This window comes from Helianthus annuus, chromosome 13 (assembly GCF_002127325.2).
Source record: "Helianthus annuus cultivar XRQ/B chromosome 13, HanXRQr2.0-SUNRISE, whole genome shotgun sequence".
In the NCBI taxonomy this organism is placed as follows: Eukaryota; Viridiplantae; Streptophyta; class Magnoliopsida; order Asterales; family Asteraceae; genus Helianthus; species Helianthus annuus.
In genome coordinates this window covers 107,481,482-107,500,503 of record NC_035445.2, presented here as the reverse complement: position 1 = coordinate 107,500,503, position 19,022 = coordinate 107,481,482, and the positions used below count along the sequence as shown (strand labels likewise).

Here is a 19,022-nt window from a genome sequence, read left to right as displayed (position 1 = left end):
GTAAAGAGAAACCAAAATTTATTCATACACCCTTTTCCACTCTATCTCTCTCTATATGTATCTATGTATATGAAGAGAAAGAGGGAAAGTGTTTACCAATAAAACACCCTTAATTTATAAAGCTACTCGTCAACACTTTATGTTATTCATACACCCTTTTATGCTCTATCTCTCTCTCTCTCTATATATCTATGTATATGAAGAGAAAGAGGGAAAGTGTGTACCATTATTAACACCCTTAATTTATAAAGTTACTCGTCAACACTTTATGATACACTTCAACTCATTAATTGCAACTTGTTTACGACCCACCAAATGGTTTATGACCGGTTAATCCATTTACAGCTTGATTACAACCTAGTCATAATTTTTCAACCCGTTTTACTCATTTAGATATAAAAGTCGGGTCGCGTTTGTATTACAAGAGTTTAATTGCGACAAAATTAGGGTTCATGTCCTTCACCAATTAAATATAAAAGTCATGTATGGCTTCATGAATTACATTTGCTAACCATATAACTAATTACATGTCTGATATAGTCGGGTATTCGGTTTAAACAAAATATAATTATCAAATATTGGTTATGTTTTGGATATTATTAAGCCTTTAGGTTAGGTTTTACATATTAAACCTCTACACTCTCTAATAAATAAGGATATTATGTGTTACGTTTGATGATCCCCATGTTCCCGAATGATGAAACTTGCCCAGTCTGCCGTAAAGCATGCCTGGATAAATACGGGAAACATGCGTTACATTGTAGAGAGTTGTCAGGGTTTAAGTATCGCCATGACTTTGTTCGAGACGCATTAATGGATATTCTCAGACGAGCAGGGATCTCGGCAAAGAAAGATGCGCCGGTTAATTTTCTTACTGACCCGTCGGAGGGGAGATCCATCCTACGCCCGACTGACGTGCTAGTTTTTGGTTGGGAGGGCGGGAAACATGCTTGTGTCGATCTCACAGGTGTATCCCCCTAGCCGGGTTCCGGGAAAATGGGTTTGTGGCAGGGCAAGCGGTACTGAAAGCAGAGTCGAAGAAGGTGGAAAAGCACGCGAAAGCTTGTGAGGATAATCAGCATGCCTTTGTCCCCCTAGCGTTTGACACGTTCGGCTCCTTGGCGCCAGAGGCAGTTCGGTTCTTGTCTAGAGTTCAGCGTGTGGTCCACAACAACTTTTCGACCCCTCAGGGGCGAGACTTTGTTTTTAGTAGATTAGGGTTTTCTATTCAGAAAGGGATGGCGGCGCAGTTTGTTGCTCGTCTATCTGCAATCCTTATGTAATTTGCCCTGATGATTGGAATGAAAATGCCTTTACTAAAAAAAATTGATGTCACACGTATAATCCCTTAAAAATTAAGAAAACAACTGTTCAAATTCTTCAATTCGAGTTCTCCTCCATCTTATCAATTATATCCGACAAGCAACTTTTACAAACTATTTGGTAGCATTGATCGATTTTATTATTGTTATTGTTGTTATTATTATTATTTACACAAAATTTTTGAACCTAATTTAGATGATAAACGTAGTCTAATCTTTTACTTGGAATTTGTAAACTATATATAGGCTATTTGCCATCTAATCCGAACCGACATTATTTGAACCGTCATCGACATTCGTTTTTATGGTTTTCGATCGATGTAAAACACATGATATTCTTAGGAACATCTCTTTCAGTTACTATACCAAGTGTCGAGTATCATACTTGTAGTATAACAAACCGAACATATATAGAAGAAGTGCTCGCCGCAACGCATGAGGAGTCCCCTAATTCATATGAACCCTATGAATAACAAACAAGTGAATAAAGAAGTGTTAAATCGTTGCAAAAGTAGAAGTGATACAAGTTCAAATCCTTATTTAAACGTAAAAAAAAACCTAGAAATTTTAGAATCAAACAATTAACAACTGCAATCGCCCTTCGTAGATACGGGTATTGGGTAAACCCATTAATTTTAAAAAATTACTCGTTGGGTATATCCGACCAAAAATTCATTGGGTATCTATCACGTAACTACTAATCAATTACATTTTGCTTTATCACTCTAAAAATACGTCAAATAACTACAATGTACATAAATAAAATACCAAATGCATATAAAAACATACTCAAATGCATAGATGACAAGAATCATATATGCCAAATACATATTTAGAAAAAGTTAAAGAAATTATATCAGGTATACAATCACGTAAACAAGAACACTTTATATGGTAATCGGGTTGGGTAAACAAGTATATTATCAAATACTAAACCCATCCCAAACCCGAGAAACAAATAAAACCTGGTCCATACCCAATTATCCGACGGGCAGTGGCAAAGCTTGAAATTTCCAACCAGGGGGCGGAAGTCACCGAACCTAAAAATTTCTATAAAACCGGGGGTCGAAAACATATATACCAAAAAATTTTTATACGATAACTAAATACTCTCCACTACTAAATGAAAAGTTCAGGAGGTTGGCAAAGCTTCTCTCATGATCCGATCCTACACTCATTCTAAATACGTTGGGTTTCTGGTTTACCAATCAGGTTCGGATTGTGTTGCCTTCGGTTTATTCGTCTGGTTCAGATGAGTTGTGGGATATGGAGACAACGACGAAAAGACGTAGTTCGCAACAAAACTCAATAAAGTTTATAAATTTTAAGCTTACAAACATCCATAAAGCTCGGATCGAATCCATATATATAAAAAAAATTAGGGCTCAATTTTATTCAATGAGCACCCCTGATTTTCAGGCACAATGCAGTGAAATTCGGATGTTAGTAGGAATTGTTCTCTCTTCCATTAACAAAATGTTAAACCAATTGAACCCCAAATCATTAATGGTCCACATCTTGATTCAATCATTTAGGTTTTACGCCCAGATTAATCATGGTTTCTACAGCCAAGATAAAAGCTATAGATTTTTTCAGGTAGTTATTCATTAACATTCTCGGATTTGATGAAATTAAACCCATTCTCAAATTAATCATATATTCATGATTTGTTATACGTTGCCCACCAAGTGTTTGATGAAATGTCACAAGGAAATTAAACAGATTATGTGTGTATTTTCTTCAACTTTGTTGGGTGTTGGATTGTTTGTGTTGATCTGTTGGGAGAAGGTGCCTTTTGTGGAAATTATAATCGAACAAAATCGAGCATTTGCGTTTGATTTCACCCATGGATCCATCTAGAATTTTTCATCCTTTGTGGGTATTTTAAAGAATTAATCTTGGAGATTTTGTTACAATTTTGACGTTTTATGCAGGAAAACTCCAAGAGATTTGACAGAGGCATCACTATCAGGTGCCGGGATTTCAATAATAGCTGCTGTTTTCATTATTTTTCTGTTTGGAATGGTAAGAAGATTCCGTTTCGTTCACCTTCTATACATTTCATGCATAGATTCTATCTGGTTTCTTATTGAAGCATACATTAAGGTTTTCGTTCTTCTGCTCTTACGGTTTATGTTGCAGGAGCTACATAGTTATCTGACTATTAGCACCTCAACCGCTATCATAATTGACAAAAGTAATATCGAGGACAGCGTACGCATAGATCTCAACATCAGGTACCCTTTACGACAATCTTTACATAAGATAATACTATCATCGGAAGTTTAGTTTTGTCGCTAACATTTCAACTCAACATGTTTTATGCAGTTTCCCGGTTTTATCGTGTGAGTTTGCATCCGTTGATGTGAGCGATGTCTTAGGAACAGTGAGTTCAAATATTCTTAACTTAATTTCTCAACTGCTATTTGTTCCAAGTTACATGTCATTTTGTATACTCGGAAAGCCATTTCAATATTGCAGTTAGGCCTATAAACGAACCGAACGTTCCTGTTCGGCGGGAAGTTCGTTTATTTAATAAACTAATGGACATGAACAAAATTATTTGTTCATTAATTAAACGAATGAACACGAATGCACATGTTGTTCATTTATTTATGTTCGTGAACGTCCCTTTATGTTCATATTTATTTTAATAATAAATTCATATGGAGTTATATTTATATAAATATAAGCATAAACGAGGTTTCCTAACTACTTATATAAATATAACTAATTGGTAATTTGGTTTTCCAGTAATAAAAATTCCAATAGAACTTATCATAATTAATCAATAATTTTTATAAAAAAGCTACTTTAGGTCCATTTATGTTCAATTGTGTTCTTTTATGTTTGTTAAATTATGTTCGGTTAAGTTTGTTTATGTTCGTTTAGGTTCGTGAACTGTTCATTTAAGTTTTAAACGAAAACGAGCATGCCTATTTTCTTAATGAACAAATACGTACAAAAATATTTGTTCGATCATATGCTCGTGTTCGTGTTTGGTTAAGTTAAATGAGCCAACACGAACATGCCTGTGTTCGTGTTCATTCGGTTCGTTTACAGGCCTAATTGCATTACATGTGAAACAATAATTAACCATGGTATTACTCATGTTCTTTTGATCTTAGCTACAAGTCCTTAAATCGTTTTTCTTATATCTGCAGAACAGGCTAAACGTAACAAAAACCATTCGCAAGTATTCAATCAATCGGGATTTGAAATCTAATGGCTTCGAATTCGAATTTGACATTTTGCCATCACATGTGCTTAAGCATGATGAAATCGTTGACGAGACATACGGTGAAGGATCTATCACACTAAATTCACATAGTTTTAACAAACTCCTTCATGAGTAAGTGAAGTAATAACTCTTAAACTCAACACCGAATGATCGTTTAATGTTTAACACATCATATTTTCGTCAATTGCAGGCATCCAGTTGTGGCCGTAAATTTCTTTGCTCCCTGGTGTCACTGGAGTAGGCTTCTGGTAATGATTACTTTCTTCTCTTTTCCTTATTGATTGTTATCGGAATTTTTTTTTCCATAATTTGACATATTCCATTCTATACTTGTTACTTGTTTATAAACAAAAGAGTAAAATGTCATTTTCGTCCCTGAGGTTTGGCCAGTTTTGCGACTTTCGTCCAAAGGTTTGTTTTTCCTCATCTGGATCCAAAAGGTTTGAATTATGCCATTTTCAAGCGGCTCGTAACTCCATCCATTATAAAAACACCGAATTGCCCTATAAATTAACAAAAAAGACGGAAATACCCCTGACTTAACGGAGAAAAATGGATGGAGTTAATGAGCCAGATGAAAATGGCAAGATTTCAAACCTTTTGGATCCAGATGAGGAAAACAAACCTTTGGTTGAAATTCGCAAAACTGGCCAAACCTCAGGGACGAAAATGGCATTTTACTAAACAAAAATATTTTCGTCTTTGCTCGTTGGTCTCATGCTTCAAATGGCATGCTTTAGTCATGTTAGATGTTTTAAGTTTCTCACGTCTTTTTCACGCATGCATTTACGTTTCCTCTCACGTCCGTCAAAAACCGCTGAAACCATAGTTACTAATAACTGCAGTTTTGCTACCATGCACGTCACTTTATAAACTGGTTTATATTCTACTTATTTTTATATCTTAGAAACCCGCGTGGGATAAAGCAGCTAAAGTTATGAGACAAAGATATAATCCGGAGCATGATGGTCGTATAATTGTTGGAAGTATTGACTGCACTCAAGAACCGGACTTGTGTCAAAAGTAATTATATGCTTTTCATTCCTACTAGTTTATAGTTCCTTTCGGTTCATCTTCTACCGGTCATGATTTACTTTTTTTTTTGGTTTCAGGCATCACATACAGGGTTATCCGTCAATTCGCATCTTCCGTAAGGGCAGCGATTTTGGTGCTGTTGGGTAAGTTATCCTTTTTGCTACACATGCCAACTTGTTTGTTATCTTGGGTTGATGTTTTTAAAAGATTTCCCATTCGTCTTGTTTCTACTAGCTAGTTTAATCATAAGTTATTTTAGTTCGAGTTTTTTACCTATGATTTGTTTAGACCATCTCCGAAGCATGAGCCCGTAGGGCGCCTTGGGAAAGGTAGGGGTGCAAACGAGCCGAGCCCGAGCTCAACCAGGTTCGTTGGTAGTTTTTCAAGCTCGAGCTCGGCTCGTTTACTAGACAGCTTTAAATAAGGGGTAAATATTATTAACTATTAATAAAAACTAATATTACACTGAGGCTCGACGAGTCTGACGAGCTTCACATGCTAGGCTCGAGCTCGGGTCGATAAATAAACGAGCTTTGTTGTAAGCTCAAGCTCGGGCTCGATAAGGCTTAGCTCGGCTCGTTTCGGGTTTTGTCTCGAACCAATCTCGGGGAAGCTCGCGAGGTGATCGACTCGTTTGCACCCAAGATATGCATAAGAGGAAGACGCCCTTTTAGGAAATTCCCGTGAACAAGGGTGTGAACGGATGCTATGTGAGTATGTGCCTATGTGTGGGGCCCTTTAATTCCTTTTTCTTTTATTGTTTCATATTTAGATGGAGTGCATTAATGACTTGAATGCCATATGCATTACTGTAGATCATGTTTATTTTTAATTTTAAATCATTTTAAATATGGTAATTGGGTAAAATAACAAAAAATGTGTATTTCTCTAGTTTTAAAAACATTACATTCTATAATATTTTACACATTTTTTATTTTTTTTATACGATATGTCAATTTATATATTACTGACAAAGTATAATAACTAGATTTTATTTTTAGAAATAATTTAATTTGGTATAAGAAACAATTTGATTACGAAAAATAAATGTAAAAAGAAGTGATAATATGGAAATGTAAGGATTTGCAAGGATGTTTGTAGGGTTGGAGAGAAAACGAGTATTTTTGAAGAATGAGTGAAAATCTGATGTGACAGCTCATTAGGCGCGTTTGCGCGTGTTTTTTGAGGTTTCGCTTATGTCGCCTAAACTTTTTGTCGAATCAGGGATAATCTTGGTATGAAGGTTCATGAATCATATTACGGAGATCGAGATACCGATAGCTTGGTTATGGTAAGAAAACTACAATTTCTCTGGAACCGTGTTTCACTATTTGATTCTTTATTTGATATTTCGAATTCGAAATTCCTTTCAGAAATTGGATAGTTTGGTATCGTCTATTGGATTGGATTCCGTAACACATGATTTCATTGATTATGCGACGGTTAGAACTGCACCGCATCAAGAAGGTTGTAGGATTGAAGGATTTTTATGGGTCAAGAAGGTAACTGACTCATGAACATAAAATCATGGGTGTACGTGTACCCACATGGAATTAGGGGTGTGGATTTCTGGCACAACACAAAATTCGCGGGTTAGGATTTAGTCTAAACGGGCCTATGTCAGTTTCGGGTCGAACCCGCGAACACGTTTAGCTAAATGGGTCGTGTTCGCATCAACCCACAAATACCATGTGGGGTTGAACGGGTTGTGTTTGTGTCAACCTGGGAATACACATGTCGTGTTCGGGTTCATGTGTGTGACACATTTTTCGGGAACACGACAGGTTTAGCAGTCGTACATGGAAGCGCATGTACTAATATATGCACACAAATGGCTACAGAAAATGTTTTCTTTGTTAAAAGGATAAAAGGTTCAAAACTGTTGTTATTATATAAATCTTGGATATATCCGCCACCCCGTGAAACTAAGGATAACGATAAGCTTACGCATTGTTTTACTAATATGAACTAAATCTCGTGACGCTCTACGCAGGTTCCAGGAAATCTGGTCATTACAGCAAGTTCAAAATCACACTCGTTTGACGCTTCACGGATGAACATGTCACATGTGATTTCTACTTTATCTTTTGGTCCGTCAATTACTCCAACGATGATGAGTGATATAAAGCGATTAGGACCTTACCTTGGTGTAGGCCACAACAGGTTGAATGGCCAAGCATACATAACCAAGCGAGAAGATCGCGCAAATGTTACAGTAAGATCTTCAATACCTGTTACCAGGGTTTGTCTACCAAGGGTTAAATTCCTAAGAAGCCATAAGAATTAGACATGTGACAATCATTAAAATTAAAGGGGGGGGGGGTATAAGAGTAAATTAGACTATTATTATTCAATAATGATAAAAATACCATGTTCCTGCAAAAGAAAACATCATATACCATTTTTATATGCAAAATATAACACCATGTACTATTTGTTAACTATAAATAAAACACCACGTGCTACTAATAAAACACTACATAATGAACCATTTGTTACATACAAAATAAAGCACCGTATACATGCTACGAATAAAGTACCGTTGGATAAACACCAAAAACACATTTATACCCCTATATTATTAAAATCAATCACTAAAAGTAAACACAATTTACAAAAATGCCACTAAGCCGGAAAAACACCCTTTGTAGACTTACTCTATACGAATCTTTTCGTTTACATATCTTTATGCATCACATACTCATGTATACAAGTTGTTATAGATCGAGCATTATCTTCAAGTTGTGAAGACGGAGGTGTTAGGGTTATCTCATAAGTTGATTGAAAACTATGAGTATACCGCACATACTAGTTTGATACATGCCAATACCATTCCCGCTGCAAAGTTCCATCTAGAGTTTTCTCCTATGCAGGTTTATAAATCAAAGCCCGTTTTACGTTCCGTTACACAATGGTTATAAACTTATGAGTAAATTACTATTTGAGTCCCAGTGTTTTAGTGGTTTTAACCTATGCAGTTAAAGCGATCCAAAATCGAATAGCGGTCAAGGTCTGCTATATGATATATAGGTTATAGCGGTGGTATAACGGTGATATAGCGGTAATTTTTATACCATGCATAATTTATGTATTTTTATATATATATATATATATAAATATATCATTGAAAATATTAATAGTAATATCAAAATTCATAGTAATATCGTTCCATTATCAAAAACCTATTGCAAATTAAATACTAATAGTAACTTTGAAGTATTTAATTTAAGAATTAACACAATCAAACACCGTTACTGCTATAATCGCTATAGGCCACCGCTATAGCACCGCTATAGCGGTATTTAGCGCCGCTAATAGCGGAACCGCTATAGGCCACCGCTATTTGGACCGCTACACACCCTGAGGTCCGCTAACCGCTATAGCACCGCTATTGACTGCTTAGGTTTTAACTACTTGAATCCAAAATCAAAAAGTTTAACGCCCTGAGTCCCTAATCACTCATTTTATAACGTTTTGAGTCCAATTTTTAACACTTGTACTTTTGATTTTGGACTCAAGTGGTTAAAACCACTAAAACACAGGGACTCAAAACGAGTGGTTAGGGAATCGGAGCGTTAAACCTTTTGATTCTGGACTCAAGCGGTTAAAACCACTAAATCACAGGGACTCAAAAAATAATTTACTCTAAACTTATAGTTGGTTTCTAATTCCTGTATCTATTTTGTCATCAGGTTTTAATAACTGAAAACTTGAAGCCGTTTTCTCATTTCATCACCAACCTTTGTGCCATTATTGGTGGTGTATTCACGGTATGTCTTCACTCGAAACCATAACTGTTTTACATAAAGTAACACCTCGCGTACGACTTACGGCTGAGCAGAAAACCGATTAACCGATCCTAAAACGAAATAACCGACAAAATCGACCCAAACTAATGACCAACTGTTCGGCTGTTTGTTCGGAAACCGAGAATTACGGTTGGTTTCGGTTATGTCTCGTTCCTAAACAGAACCGCACCAAGACCGAAACGGAACCACACCAAACTTGTTTATAATGTTTATTATTGGATTTATGGCCCAAACTCATTATTTGGGCCAAAAGGCCCAAAAGTTTTGGGCCCAAAGTCATTTATTTGGGCCAATTTTTGTTCTCGGGCCCACACATTTCATGCCCATTTGTAAAACCGAAAATCGACCCATAACTGAACCGAACCCATACGTAATATGGAAAACCTAAACTGAATGGTTTTCTAAAACCGAATTGTTGGTTTTGGTTTAGATTTAACTGAAAATCTACCCAAACTGACCTGTGCACACCCTTAGTGTACGTAAAGCTCTCGCCTCGAGTCTCGCGTTTTTTTTTTTATATTTATTTTACTCATTGACTTGCTTCTTTTCCTTGTGTACGCGCTTTCAGGTTGCTGGAATATTGGATTCGATTCTTTACAACACGTGTAAACTTGCGAAAAAAATCGAACTGGGGAAAAATTTTTAGATCAGATCCTGGTGTATACCAGTTGGTTGATTTAATTTTCCACACATTTTTGCCACAGAAATCTAGTATATCAGGTCAAGTGCTTTAGTAGTTATTCCTTAGCAATGACCTACATTATGCAAAAAAAAAATGGTAACACCGAGCGGTTAGAATGACAGTTACGACAGTTAATTTTTTCTTCCTTTATCCGTTTTATATGTTGAACGCTCTTCACACGATCGTTGTTTTTGAACTCTTTTTCTTGGACTGCAAATATACTTGCTTATTTTCTTGAATTGCTTCACTTACAAATATTGTTCACATACATATACATATATACACACAAACGCGCACAAGCGGCTTAACACAATTACCACGAATTTATTTAACAAAGTGTATGGATAATAAACACAACAAACTCAAAAATCTTAAAGAAGAAAGAAACCACCCAAAGCTCCAAAAAAGCAAAAGAGATCCATGACCGTTGAAGATGCACCACTTGGAGTAGGAGATGGTGGAGGGTTTTCGTCCGAATGAGCTGGAGTTGGGGCCGGATTGAGGTCGGGTTCTGGTGCACTTGGGGCGGGTGGAGGTGAGGCAAACTGTTCACTGGTGGGAGCTGGCGGTAGAGTTGGCGGAGATGCAGGTAGAGGTGGAGATGCAGACGGAGATGGAGATGGAGTGTCGGAAGTGTGGTTGCTTCGGTCTGCCAATACGATAATCACCACTTTCTCATGGTTTTTGCAGTGATCTACAACCCCACTGATGAAATAATGAGGCCCGGATTGGTTTAGCGTGATCATAGTGTGGCCGTCACTGTATTTTGCAATCGGTGAGGCTGTGCTGCAGTTCTTGTAGTCGGCTTCGGTTACTTGGAGCACTGAGTCCTCATTAGCCTGGTAGTTAAATACTATATACAAACAAAAAAACCTATCAAGTATATGTTACACTACTACCAGATGGGCATTTGTGACCGTAAAAAAAGTTGTAAATTTAGTGACAGAAGTCATATCGGTCGCACAATTATAAGTTGTAAATTTAGCGACAGAAATCACAACGCTTGCACAAGTATTGACATCCAGCAATATTTTGCACCCGCTAGAATTCGGTTACAAACAAGTCGCAAAATTTGTGAATGTTTCATTTCGGTTGCAGAAAAATGGAAAACAAATTATAAATCAAGTCTTAATACAAAAGTTATCACTGTTCAAATACGGTCACAAAAATATTAGTTTTAAGTTGAGTTTTAAATGTCGGTGGAGAGTTGGTTGAAAATTTTGCGACGGTTTCAATCCGGTCATAAAATAGTCGTAAAAAATGTGAGTGTTTCAATTCTGTGGCAAAACTGTCACAAACAATGTAAAATAAGAAAAAAAAGTTTGATTTAAATTTGTCACAAAACTTTTGATGCAAATAACATGATAATAAAACTTACAAACGGTGTCTCCCGTTTGAAACCGGCCTTTTTGCGCCCATTGATCATAGGAGGATGATGCTGCAAGGCTCCAGTCACCGGAACCACCAACCTTGAACTGGTATGCATAGCCGGTTTGAATCGTCGTCAGGAAAAGACTAAAAAGCCCTAGAAGGGTCAGCATTGCAAAAGCAAGAAAGAAAAGGGCAAAATGGGAAGGATAAATGAATGTTTAACATGAAAGGCATAGTATAGGGGTATTTGTAGGAGTAGAGTGAATCTCTTCTTTTCTTGTAATGTAGTTTCTTGAGTTGCATTGCAAAGCATAAGGAGTGCTTTTGTGTTTGAGGTTTTATGCTTTTCTTTACCACTGCCAAAAACACAGATGCTAAAGGCTTAATAATCACTTTCACACATACAGATGCTAAAGGCTTAATACTATATAGGCCACCGGTTAACCGACCTCGTTAGCTTTTTTCGAGTAAATTACAAAAATCGTCCTTTATATGTATGTTACTTATTGCAAATTGTATACTTTGTCTTCAATTATTAGAGAAAACGTACTCGATGTTTGCAAACTCTTGCAAGTTATGTCCTTTAGCCCTAACTCAGTTAATTTTTGGGGTTAAATCTGATCAAATGAACCCCACATGACGGTATTTTTATGGTTAAATCTGACCAAATAGAGCCCACATGACATTAAAATGACCAAAATACCCTCATGTAGGGTCCATTTGGTCAGATTTAACCACAAAAATTAACTGAGTTATGGCTAAAGGACATAACTTGCAAAGGTTTGCAAACATCGAGTATGTTTTCTGTAATTATTGAAGATAAAGGACACAGTTTGCAATAAGTGACATACATAAAGGGCAATTTTTGTAATTTACTCTTTTTTTATTTTATTTTATATGTAGCGTATATAATGCATAACAAATTTCTGATTGACCCCTGAGATTTTAAGTGTCGATCCTGTAGATTTTGAACTTACTTAGGCTTGAGGGTGTGGTTGGAGCCCTCTAGGGGCTTTATCAAGCCATGTCAGCGCCACCTAGGATCCAACTCAACCATGGAGTCCCCTTTAATTTGTATGGTGTGGATGGAGCCCCATATTAAAGAAAAATTAAAAAAAAAAAGATTTCATTGGTGCAAAACAAGTGGGCCCCACCTATAGCGCCCCTTCTCATCGTTACCACCATGGAGCCCCCCTATAGCCCCCCCCCCCTACCCCTTTGAGTTGGCGGGGGTGGCGCCCCACACCCTCCAGCCTTAGAAAAGCTCAAATCTACACGTGTTTCTTTTGAAAAAACAAAGTGAAAAAAACAAAAAATCTGAGTATCAATCCAATTTAGTACCTTATTCTTTCAAAATGGTTGTTGAACATCTTATGTTCTTTTTGTGGTCATATGACTACATTTTAGCTTTTAGTTTTACCGGTTAAAAAGACAAAGTATCATTAGTACCATGATCCGACCTAACTCGACCTGGGACGTCAAGTTAAGCGACATTCGATCATCGAAAAAACTAACTGACCCGATGAAAATAATCCTGGGTCTGCCATGCCATTGGATACACATATATTAAAAATTTATGTGGGCATGTTTTTTCCCAGACCTAGTAAGTGATATGTTGAAAATGACGAGAATCGAATAACACATTTGTACGTAATATTTAAAAGATAATTGGAAGTAGCGTGAGAGGGAAACATAAGCGGTTATATAACTATCTTTGTTATTACATTTTAAACATTAAGTACATGTGTATTATGTGGTACTTATGATTTTCAACAAATTTTTGGTTCTAAATATGTATTTGTGTGAAAAAGATGTTAATATCTTAAGTTTTCATATGACAAATCTATTTTCATTCATAATGGAAATTCCGAGAATTGAATAACATATATTTACGTACTGTATAAAAGATACTTGGAAGTAGCGTGAGGAAAACATAAGCGGTTACATAACCGTATTTGGTATTACATTTAAAACGTTAAGTACAAGTGTAGTATGCGATCCTCATGATTCTCAACAAATTATTGGTTCTAAATGTGTATGTGTTTGAAAAAGATGTTTATATCTTAATTTTTCATATGACAAATCTATTTTCATTCGTAATGGAAATTACATAAAAAAGAAGGTATACGCGCAACAAGCTGTGTTTCCATCTATTTTTAAATAGCAAAAAGGGAAATTACAGCTGCGTCATGAAAATAAATATATTAATAGAAATTTCATTAATATATTTATTTTCATGGGTTGCGACTATCTTAGCTTTACTATTAGTGGGATTTACTGAGCATTATGATGATATTTATTTTCATGGGTAGTTCATATAAGATGCAATTATAATACTTCGATTATTACTAAATATTAATCGGATCACTTTAGTTGTCACACACCTTTATTTGTGTTTTAGAATTAGAACTAGAATTACCGCTTCAAATGTGTAACCATTGTCATTGAATTAAAGTGAAACTAAGAAAGCTAAAGCTTCAAAGTACAAAGTTAGCATCTTTATTTGTGTTTTAGAACTACCGCTTTAAATATTTAATATTATTGTCAATGAATTAAAGTGACACTATGAAAGATAAAGCTTCAAAGTTAGCATCTTCTATTTAGTCAAATGTTAATTTATTATTTAGTGATTACTTATAATAAGGGTCCATAGTTACATGACTAAGTAAAAAACTTTACATGCTATATTTATTATACACTTAAAGATATTATATGTTAAATAAGAAGTTAAACTTATTTATAAATGTTAAGTTGTTACCTTTGTATTAAGATTCAAAAGACAAGTAATAATTATCATTATAAATAAATAATAAGTATGAATAATTGTAATTTAATAATTTAAATGTGTTTTAAATCAAATGGTGGACTGAGAAAGAATGTAGAGGGTGGAGAATACGAAGTAAGAAGTGGCGTAATCTAGGAGTTGCAGATGTAGGAAATAGATTGGAAACATCACCCTAATCAATCAAAAAAGATCAGGTGGCACTATTCTTTTCGTTCCCCCTTTTAATATACAGATAATGTACGTTTTAAAGATTATTAAGAAAAATGATATATTTAAAAAAAAACATCAATTTCAATTAAGCTCTCTACAGATCCTAAACATATCTTTCTTGGCCAAAGATCAAATAGGAAATATGATCTATGTAGGAAGTGAAAGAAGCTAAAGTGATCAAAGCTTTACACATGTATTTTTAAAAGTGGGCGTTTAAGGGTGTTATTGTCATAATGCATTCATTTAGTCTTTAACCAAAAGAGATTCAATTACCATAATTGTAACTAGTCTGATATCTCATCATCATGCAATTCAACTGCATTTTTGCGATTCTAAAAACCTAATTTTATCCTAAATTGATATTTCGTTCAAGAAATTGAATCTTTTAATCATTAATTTTTTTTTTATTTTTAACGGCGATTCCAAATTCTGAAGACTCTACAAGTAGGTTTAATCTGAAATCTATATTTTTCTCTTAATCATATGAGGTTGTTCGAATTGCAATTCGTTTTTTAATAACAATAATAATAACAGAGTAAATACATGAATGGTGAGTATAACATCTTAATTATATTACAAATTCAATTCAAAGTTATAATAAATTATAAGTTTGGTTCAAACATTTTCAAATTTCATTTTAACATTAAATCACCTCACAAACATAAATCTTTCCATAAACATCTTCACGGATCAACACGAGTCACGTTTCATATTTCCTCGTACGCCCAAGACACATGAGATGATTTAACATAATCACCATTCACAACACAGACCATACATCTCACAATATTATACAAAGCTACAAACCAAATAACAATATTATATGAAGAAGCATGTCCCGAGCGGGTCGGTACTTCTACGGTGATGGATATGAACCTGGCCACATTTCGTGTTCTCCGCCCGAATCTTAGACCTGCAAACAAGAAGAAGAGCGAAAAACGGGGATGTAGAGACGGCCGGTAGGGGAAGAATCCCCTGTTTCCAGCTACAAAAGTGTTTGCCCCATATTCGATTCCCTTATAAGGAGGTGGAGACCTCCTTATATAGGAGATATGGGAAACCCTAACCTCAATAGGCCAGGCCCAGTTAGGGGTTGTCTCCACAAGCCCACAGCCTAGTGTAGTATATAAACTACAATGCGTTGGGCTTCGCGAGTTAGTACGCAATAATAATAATAATATTAATATGCAAGGCGATAAATAACGTGTATCCATTTGGGCCGGGTCAAGTACTGTGACACCCGTGTCACCGCGACCATCAAACAAATACCAAGCCGACGAAATATTGTATTTCATACTTGGGATCTTGTATAAATATGTGTATCTTTTGCACATATCAATTCTTGTTCAATTTCAAACTCTACATCGCTTTTTGGAGAATTATACGCAAACTGGTGCGTAAACGTACTCAGTTTAAATGCGACAAATACTCCAGAACATCAACATAAACTCAACATACCTCAAATAACCTTTACATAACTTAGAAATAAGTTTTGAAGGCTTTGTTATGGCAAAAACAAGTTAATTCGCTTACAGGGACTAAACTTGACAAACTGCGAAAGTATGCCAATTTGAACTGTAACGAACATTCTGGAACATGTCCATAAATTAAACATACCATAAATATCCTTTACATAGCTTAGAAATAGGCTTTGAGGGGTTTGGTATGCTAAAACAAACTTTCGGATCATTCAGGGGCTAAAAGTGTCAAAAAGTGCACAAGTTTGCACTTTCGCGCATAACTTACGTTCTGAATACATCCGGACATCCAAAAATTTATGTAAGCATTATAATATTATGCCTTAGTGTTTGGCATGAGAAAAATCCATTCGTCGCGCAATTTGGATCATTTTTCGCGCTTATGCGCATTCCGTCGTAATTAACCGAACATCGCGATCGTACGGCCAAACAAACCAACATCCGACACATTTTTGAGCATGTTTCATGTCCACAATGTTTAGGCATCATTTTAGGGCCTTGAAGTTGGCTTTACGGGCCTTAGAAGTGTCGGAAATGGCTTAAACATGCAACATGGACCAAAACTGCCAATTCTGAAACATTGTGCAGATCAGACATAGCCAGGCGGCCCGCCTGAGTTTTGTCTGATCCTGATGCGGGCCGCATGGCCCCTTCAGTAACAGAAAGTTTGTCTTTCTTGCAAACTTGGCATTTCAAACACACCAAAGGGCAATGCCCTTTCACAATCTCAAGAGCTAAGGGTCAAGATAAGGCACCACAACTTTGTGACAAGTGTACGCATAAGATCGTGGCACGATATTCAAGAAACAATCCTAACGGCTTTACTTTTCCTATAAATACCCCCCCTTTTGGTGAAAACCCACAAAAATCTGATCAAAAGCTCTAAGTTGGAACCTTTGTTTCATACCTGAGCCATTTTGATCTAGATTAGCATTCGGGGACCCTTCGTAAGTGTTCTTTCGTTCTTTTATTCGCTTTTCGAGTCCGAAAGTCAATGTTTTGTTGACTTTCTGCATTGACCAGCCTATGGTCAACACGAAGTTCATTGGAACTTCATAACGTGAGCGTGATCACGATGGTTATAGTCCATGGCGACTATAGCTACTGATTACCACGTTATCTAGGCTCAGTGACGAGTCGTAGTTTCGGCCAAAATGCGCATTCTTGCGTATTTTGTAACCAAACTACCCGTGAGCATGAAAGCCGTTTGTTTTGATGCCAAACCTGTTTTCTAAACTTAGTTAAGCATGTTCTAACATGCTTAGCTCGTCACTTTTAGTATGGTGCTTATATGGGGTCGTAAGGTAAGCGATCTAAACCTTCGCTTATACTTTCGAACACGACCCATTTGGTCGATCAATAGGATCCGACCAAACACATTAGGTGACCATAACTATAACCTTCCGAGGTTATACCTTGTGGTCACGATGTTAGGCGTTCCAAACGCGTTCTACGCGAACGACGCGTTAAGATAGCATAAGCTACCTAAACGGGTCGAAATGGGTCGCAAGCACTTAGGTTAGGTTTCATTTTAGTATGTGGGCTTTGTTAAACCATATTTCACGAGTCTCCATACTCGTTTGGTTTACGAACCCGCATACTATCCGATCCTCCGATTTAGGTCCGGTATATTAACATAGCTACCTATTAGGTGCCGTTTGATATTCCGTGATCTCTAGCATTACTTGGTTATTATACAAGAACTTCAAAGCAATCTCAGGTGAGTACATTGAACCCCATCTTTTACTGTTTACCAAACTGTTTTGGGGTGAAACACATGTGCCTACTTGTTACTTTCATGCTTTCCGGTTTTCACATCATATACTTGCTATGTTCGATAGTACATATATAGTACATGATTTCATTGTGTTTATGCTATGTATGTCCATCGTGTGCATACTTAGCACATCACTTTACATTACATTACATTTCATGCTATGTATGCCCATTGTGTGCGTACTTAGTACATGGTTTTACATTACATTACATGCTATGTATGCCCATTGTGTGCGTACTTAGTACATTGCCTTACATTACATGCTATGTATGCCCATTGTGTGCGTACTTAGTACATTGCTTTACATTACATGCTATGTATGCCCATCGTGTGCGTACTTAGTACATTGCTTTACATTACATGCTATGTATGCCCATTGTGTGCGTACTTAGTACATTGTTTTACATTGCATATCCGTTGCATATGCTCATCCAGCATATGAACACATTATACTACATTTTGAACCGTTGTAACTATTTGACTATGTGAACCGTCTTAACCCTTCGATTATATGAACCGTTTGTAACCATTGAACCGTGTAAACCAGTTGTATCCGTTGACATGATTTACATTTGACAATAGACATTTGACTATACATAAACATTTCCACAATTGTTAAACACTTCATCTTGATGGTTTGGTTTGGGTAAGTGATTAAGTAACGAGGCGTGTGTAATATGATACAAGTATGGTGGAAACGCCGCTGGTACTTCCTATACATAAGTGTTTGTATGGTATTACATATCGTAGCGTTATTTGAATCATTTCAATTTGAGACATATGACATTTTATACAAATAACACACTTTTCACGAGACATTGTTTTACAAACGACTTATCTTATACAAACACATTTTACATGGTTATCCGTTTAACCATACAGTGTTCTCTTATTTATACATATCATCTGATCTTATCGTTTTTCAAATAATTTACAAGACAAAGCAAATTACAATGTTCATGACTAAACATTTTCTCAAACATAAGTCATGAATTCCGTTTTCACAAAACCAATGTATCTCACAGGCATTTTTATGCTGACGTACCTATTTTCACATGTGTTTTCAGGAGATGATGCATAGGACTTATCAAGACATACTTAGGCGGACCTGTGCCTTAGTGACTTAAAACGAGACAAGAACTAGTTAAATTATGTTATGTACTCTTTGGTTCTTGTATAAAATAATGTAAACTTTCATGTTTGATTAATAAAACGAAACTTCAATTGCCATGGATTTGAAACAATTGATTCTATTACAAGACTCCCCGATGTTTCTGCCACGTTTTGTATGTTCTACGTGGTCGGGGTGTGA

General features: G+C 36.1%; 2 protein-coding genes across 4 annotated transcripts; one reads left to right on the top strand and one right to left on the bottom strand.

Annotated features, from left to right (window-relative positions):
- The first annotated feature begins 2,440 nt into the window (after positions 1-2,440).
- Positions 2,441-10,271, top strand: LOC110898931 (protein disulfide-isomerase 5-3). Of its 3 annotated transcripts, XM_022145779.2 has the most exons (15): positions 2,546-2,764; positions 2,858-2,918; positions 3,257-3,347; positions 3,465-3,559; positions 3,651-3,708; positions 4,487-4,674; positions 4,754-4,811; positions 5,471-5,586; positions 5,676-5,741; positions 6,823-6,889; positions 6,972-7,100; positions 7,592-7,813; positions 8,322-8,471; positions 9,291-9,368; positions 9,976-10,271. In XM_022145779.2, the coding sequence occupies exons 2-15, from the start codon at positions 2,878-2,880 to the stop codon at positions 10,051-10,053; spliced, it is 1,437 nt and encodes a 478-aa protein (XP_022001471.1). In that variant the 5' UTR covers positions 2,546-2,764; positions 2,858-2,877; the 3' UTR covers positions 10,054-10,271. The 3 variants fall into 3 exon arrangements, with proteins under 3 accessions (XP_022001472.1, XP_022001471.1, XP_022001473.1); XM_022145780.2 differs by lacking the exons at positions 2,546-2,764; positions 2,858-2,918 and adding an exon at positions 2,441-2,534; XM_022145781.2 differs by lacking the exon at positions 6,972-7,100 and having other exon boundaries at positions 2,546-2,918.
- A 23-nt stretch (positions 10,272-10,294) lies between these two features.
- LOC110898932 (early nodulin-like protein 1) lies at positions 10,295-11,693 on the bottom strand. The gene is made up of 2 exons (XM_022145782.2): positions 11,468-11,693; positions 10,295-10,942 (listed from the first exon to the last, which is right to left on the bottom strand). The coding sequence occupies exons 1-2, from the start codon at positions 11,628-11,630 to the stop codon at positions 10,461-10,463; spliced, it is 645 nt and encodes a 214-aa protein (XP_022001474.1). The 5' UTR covers positions 11,631-11,693; the 3' UTR covers positions 10,295-10,460.
- Positions 11,694-19,022: the final 7,329 nt, after the last annotated feature.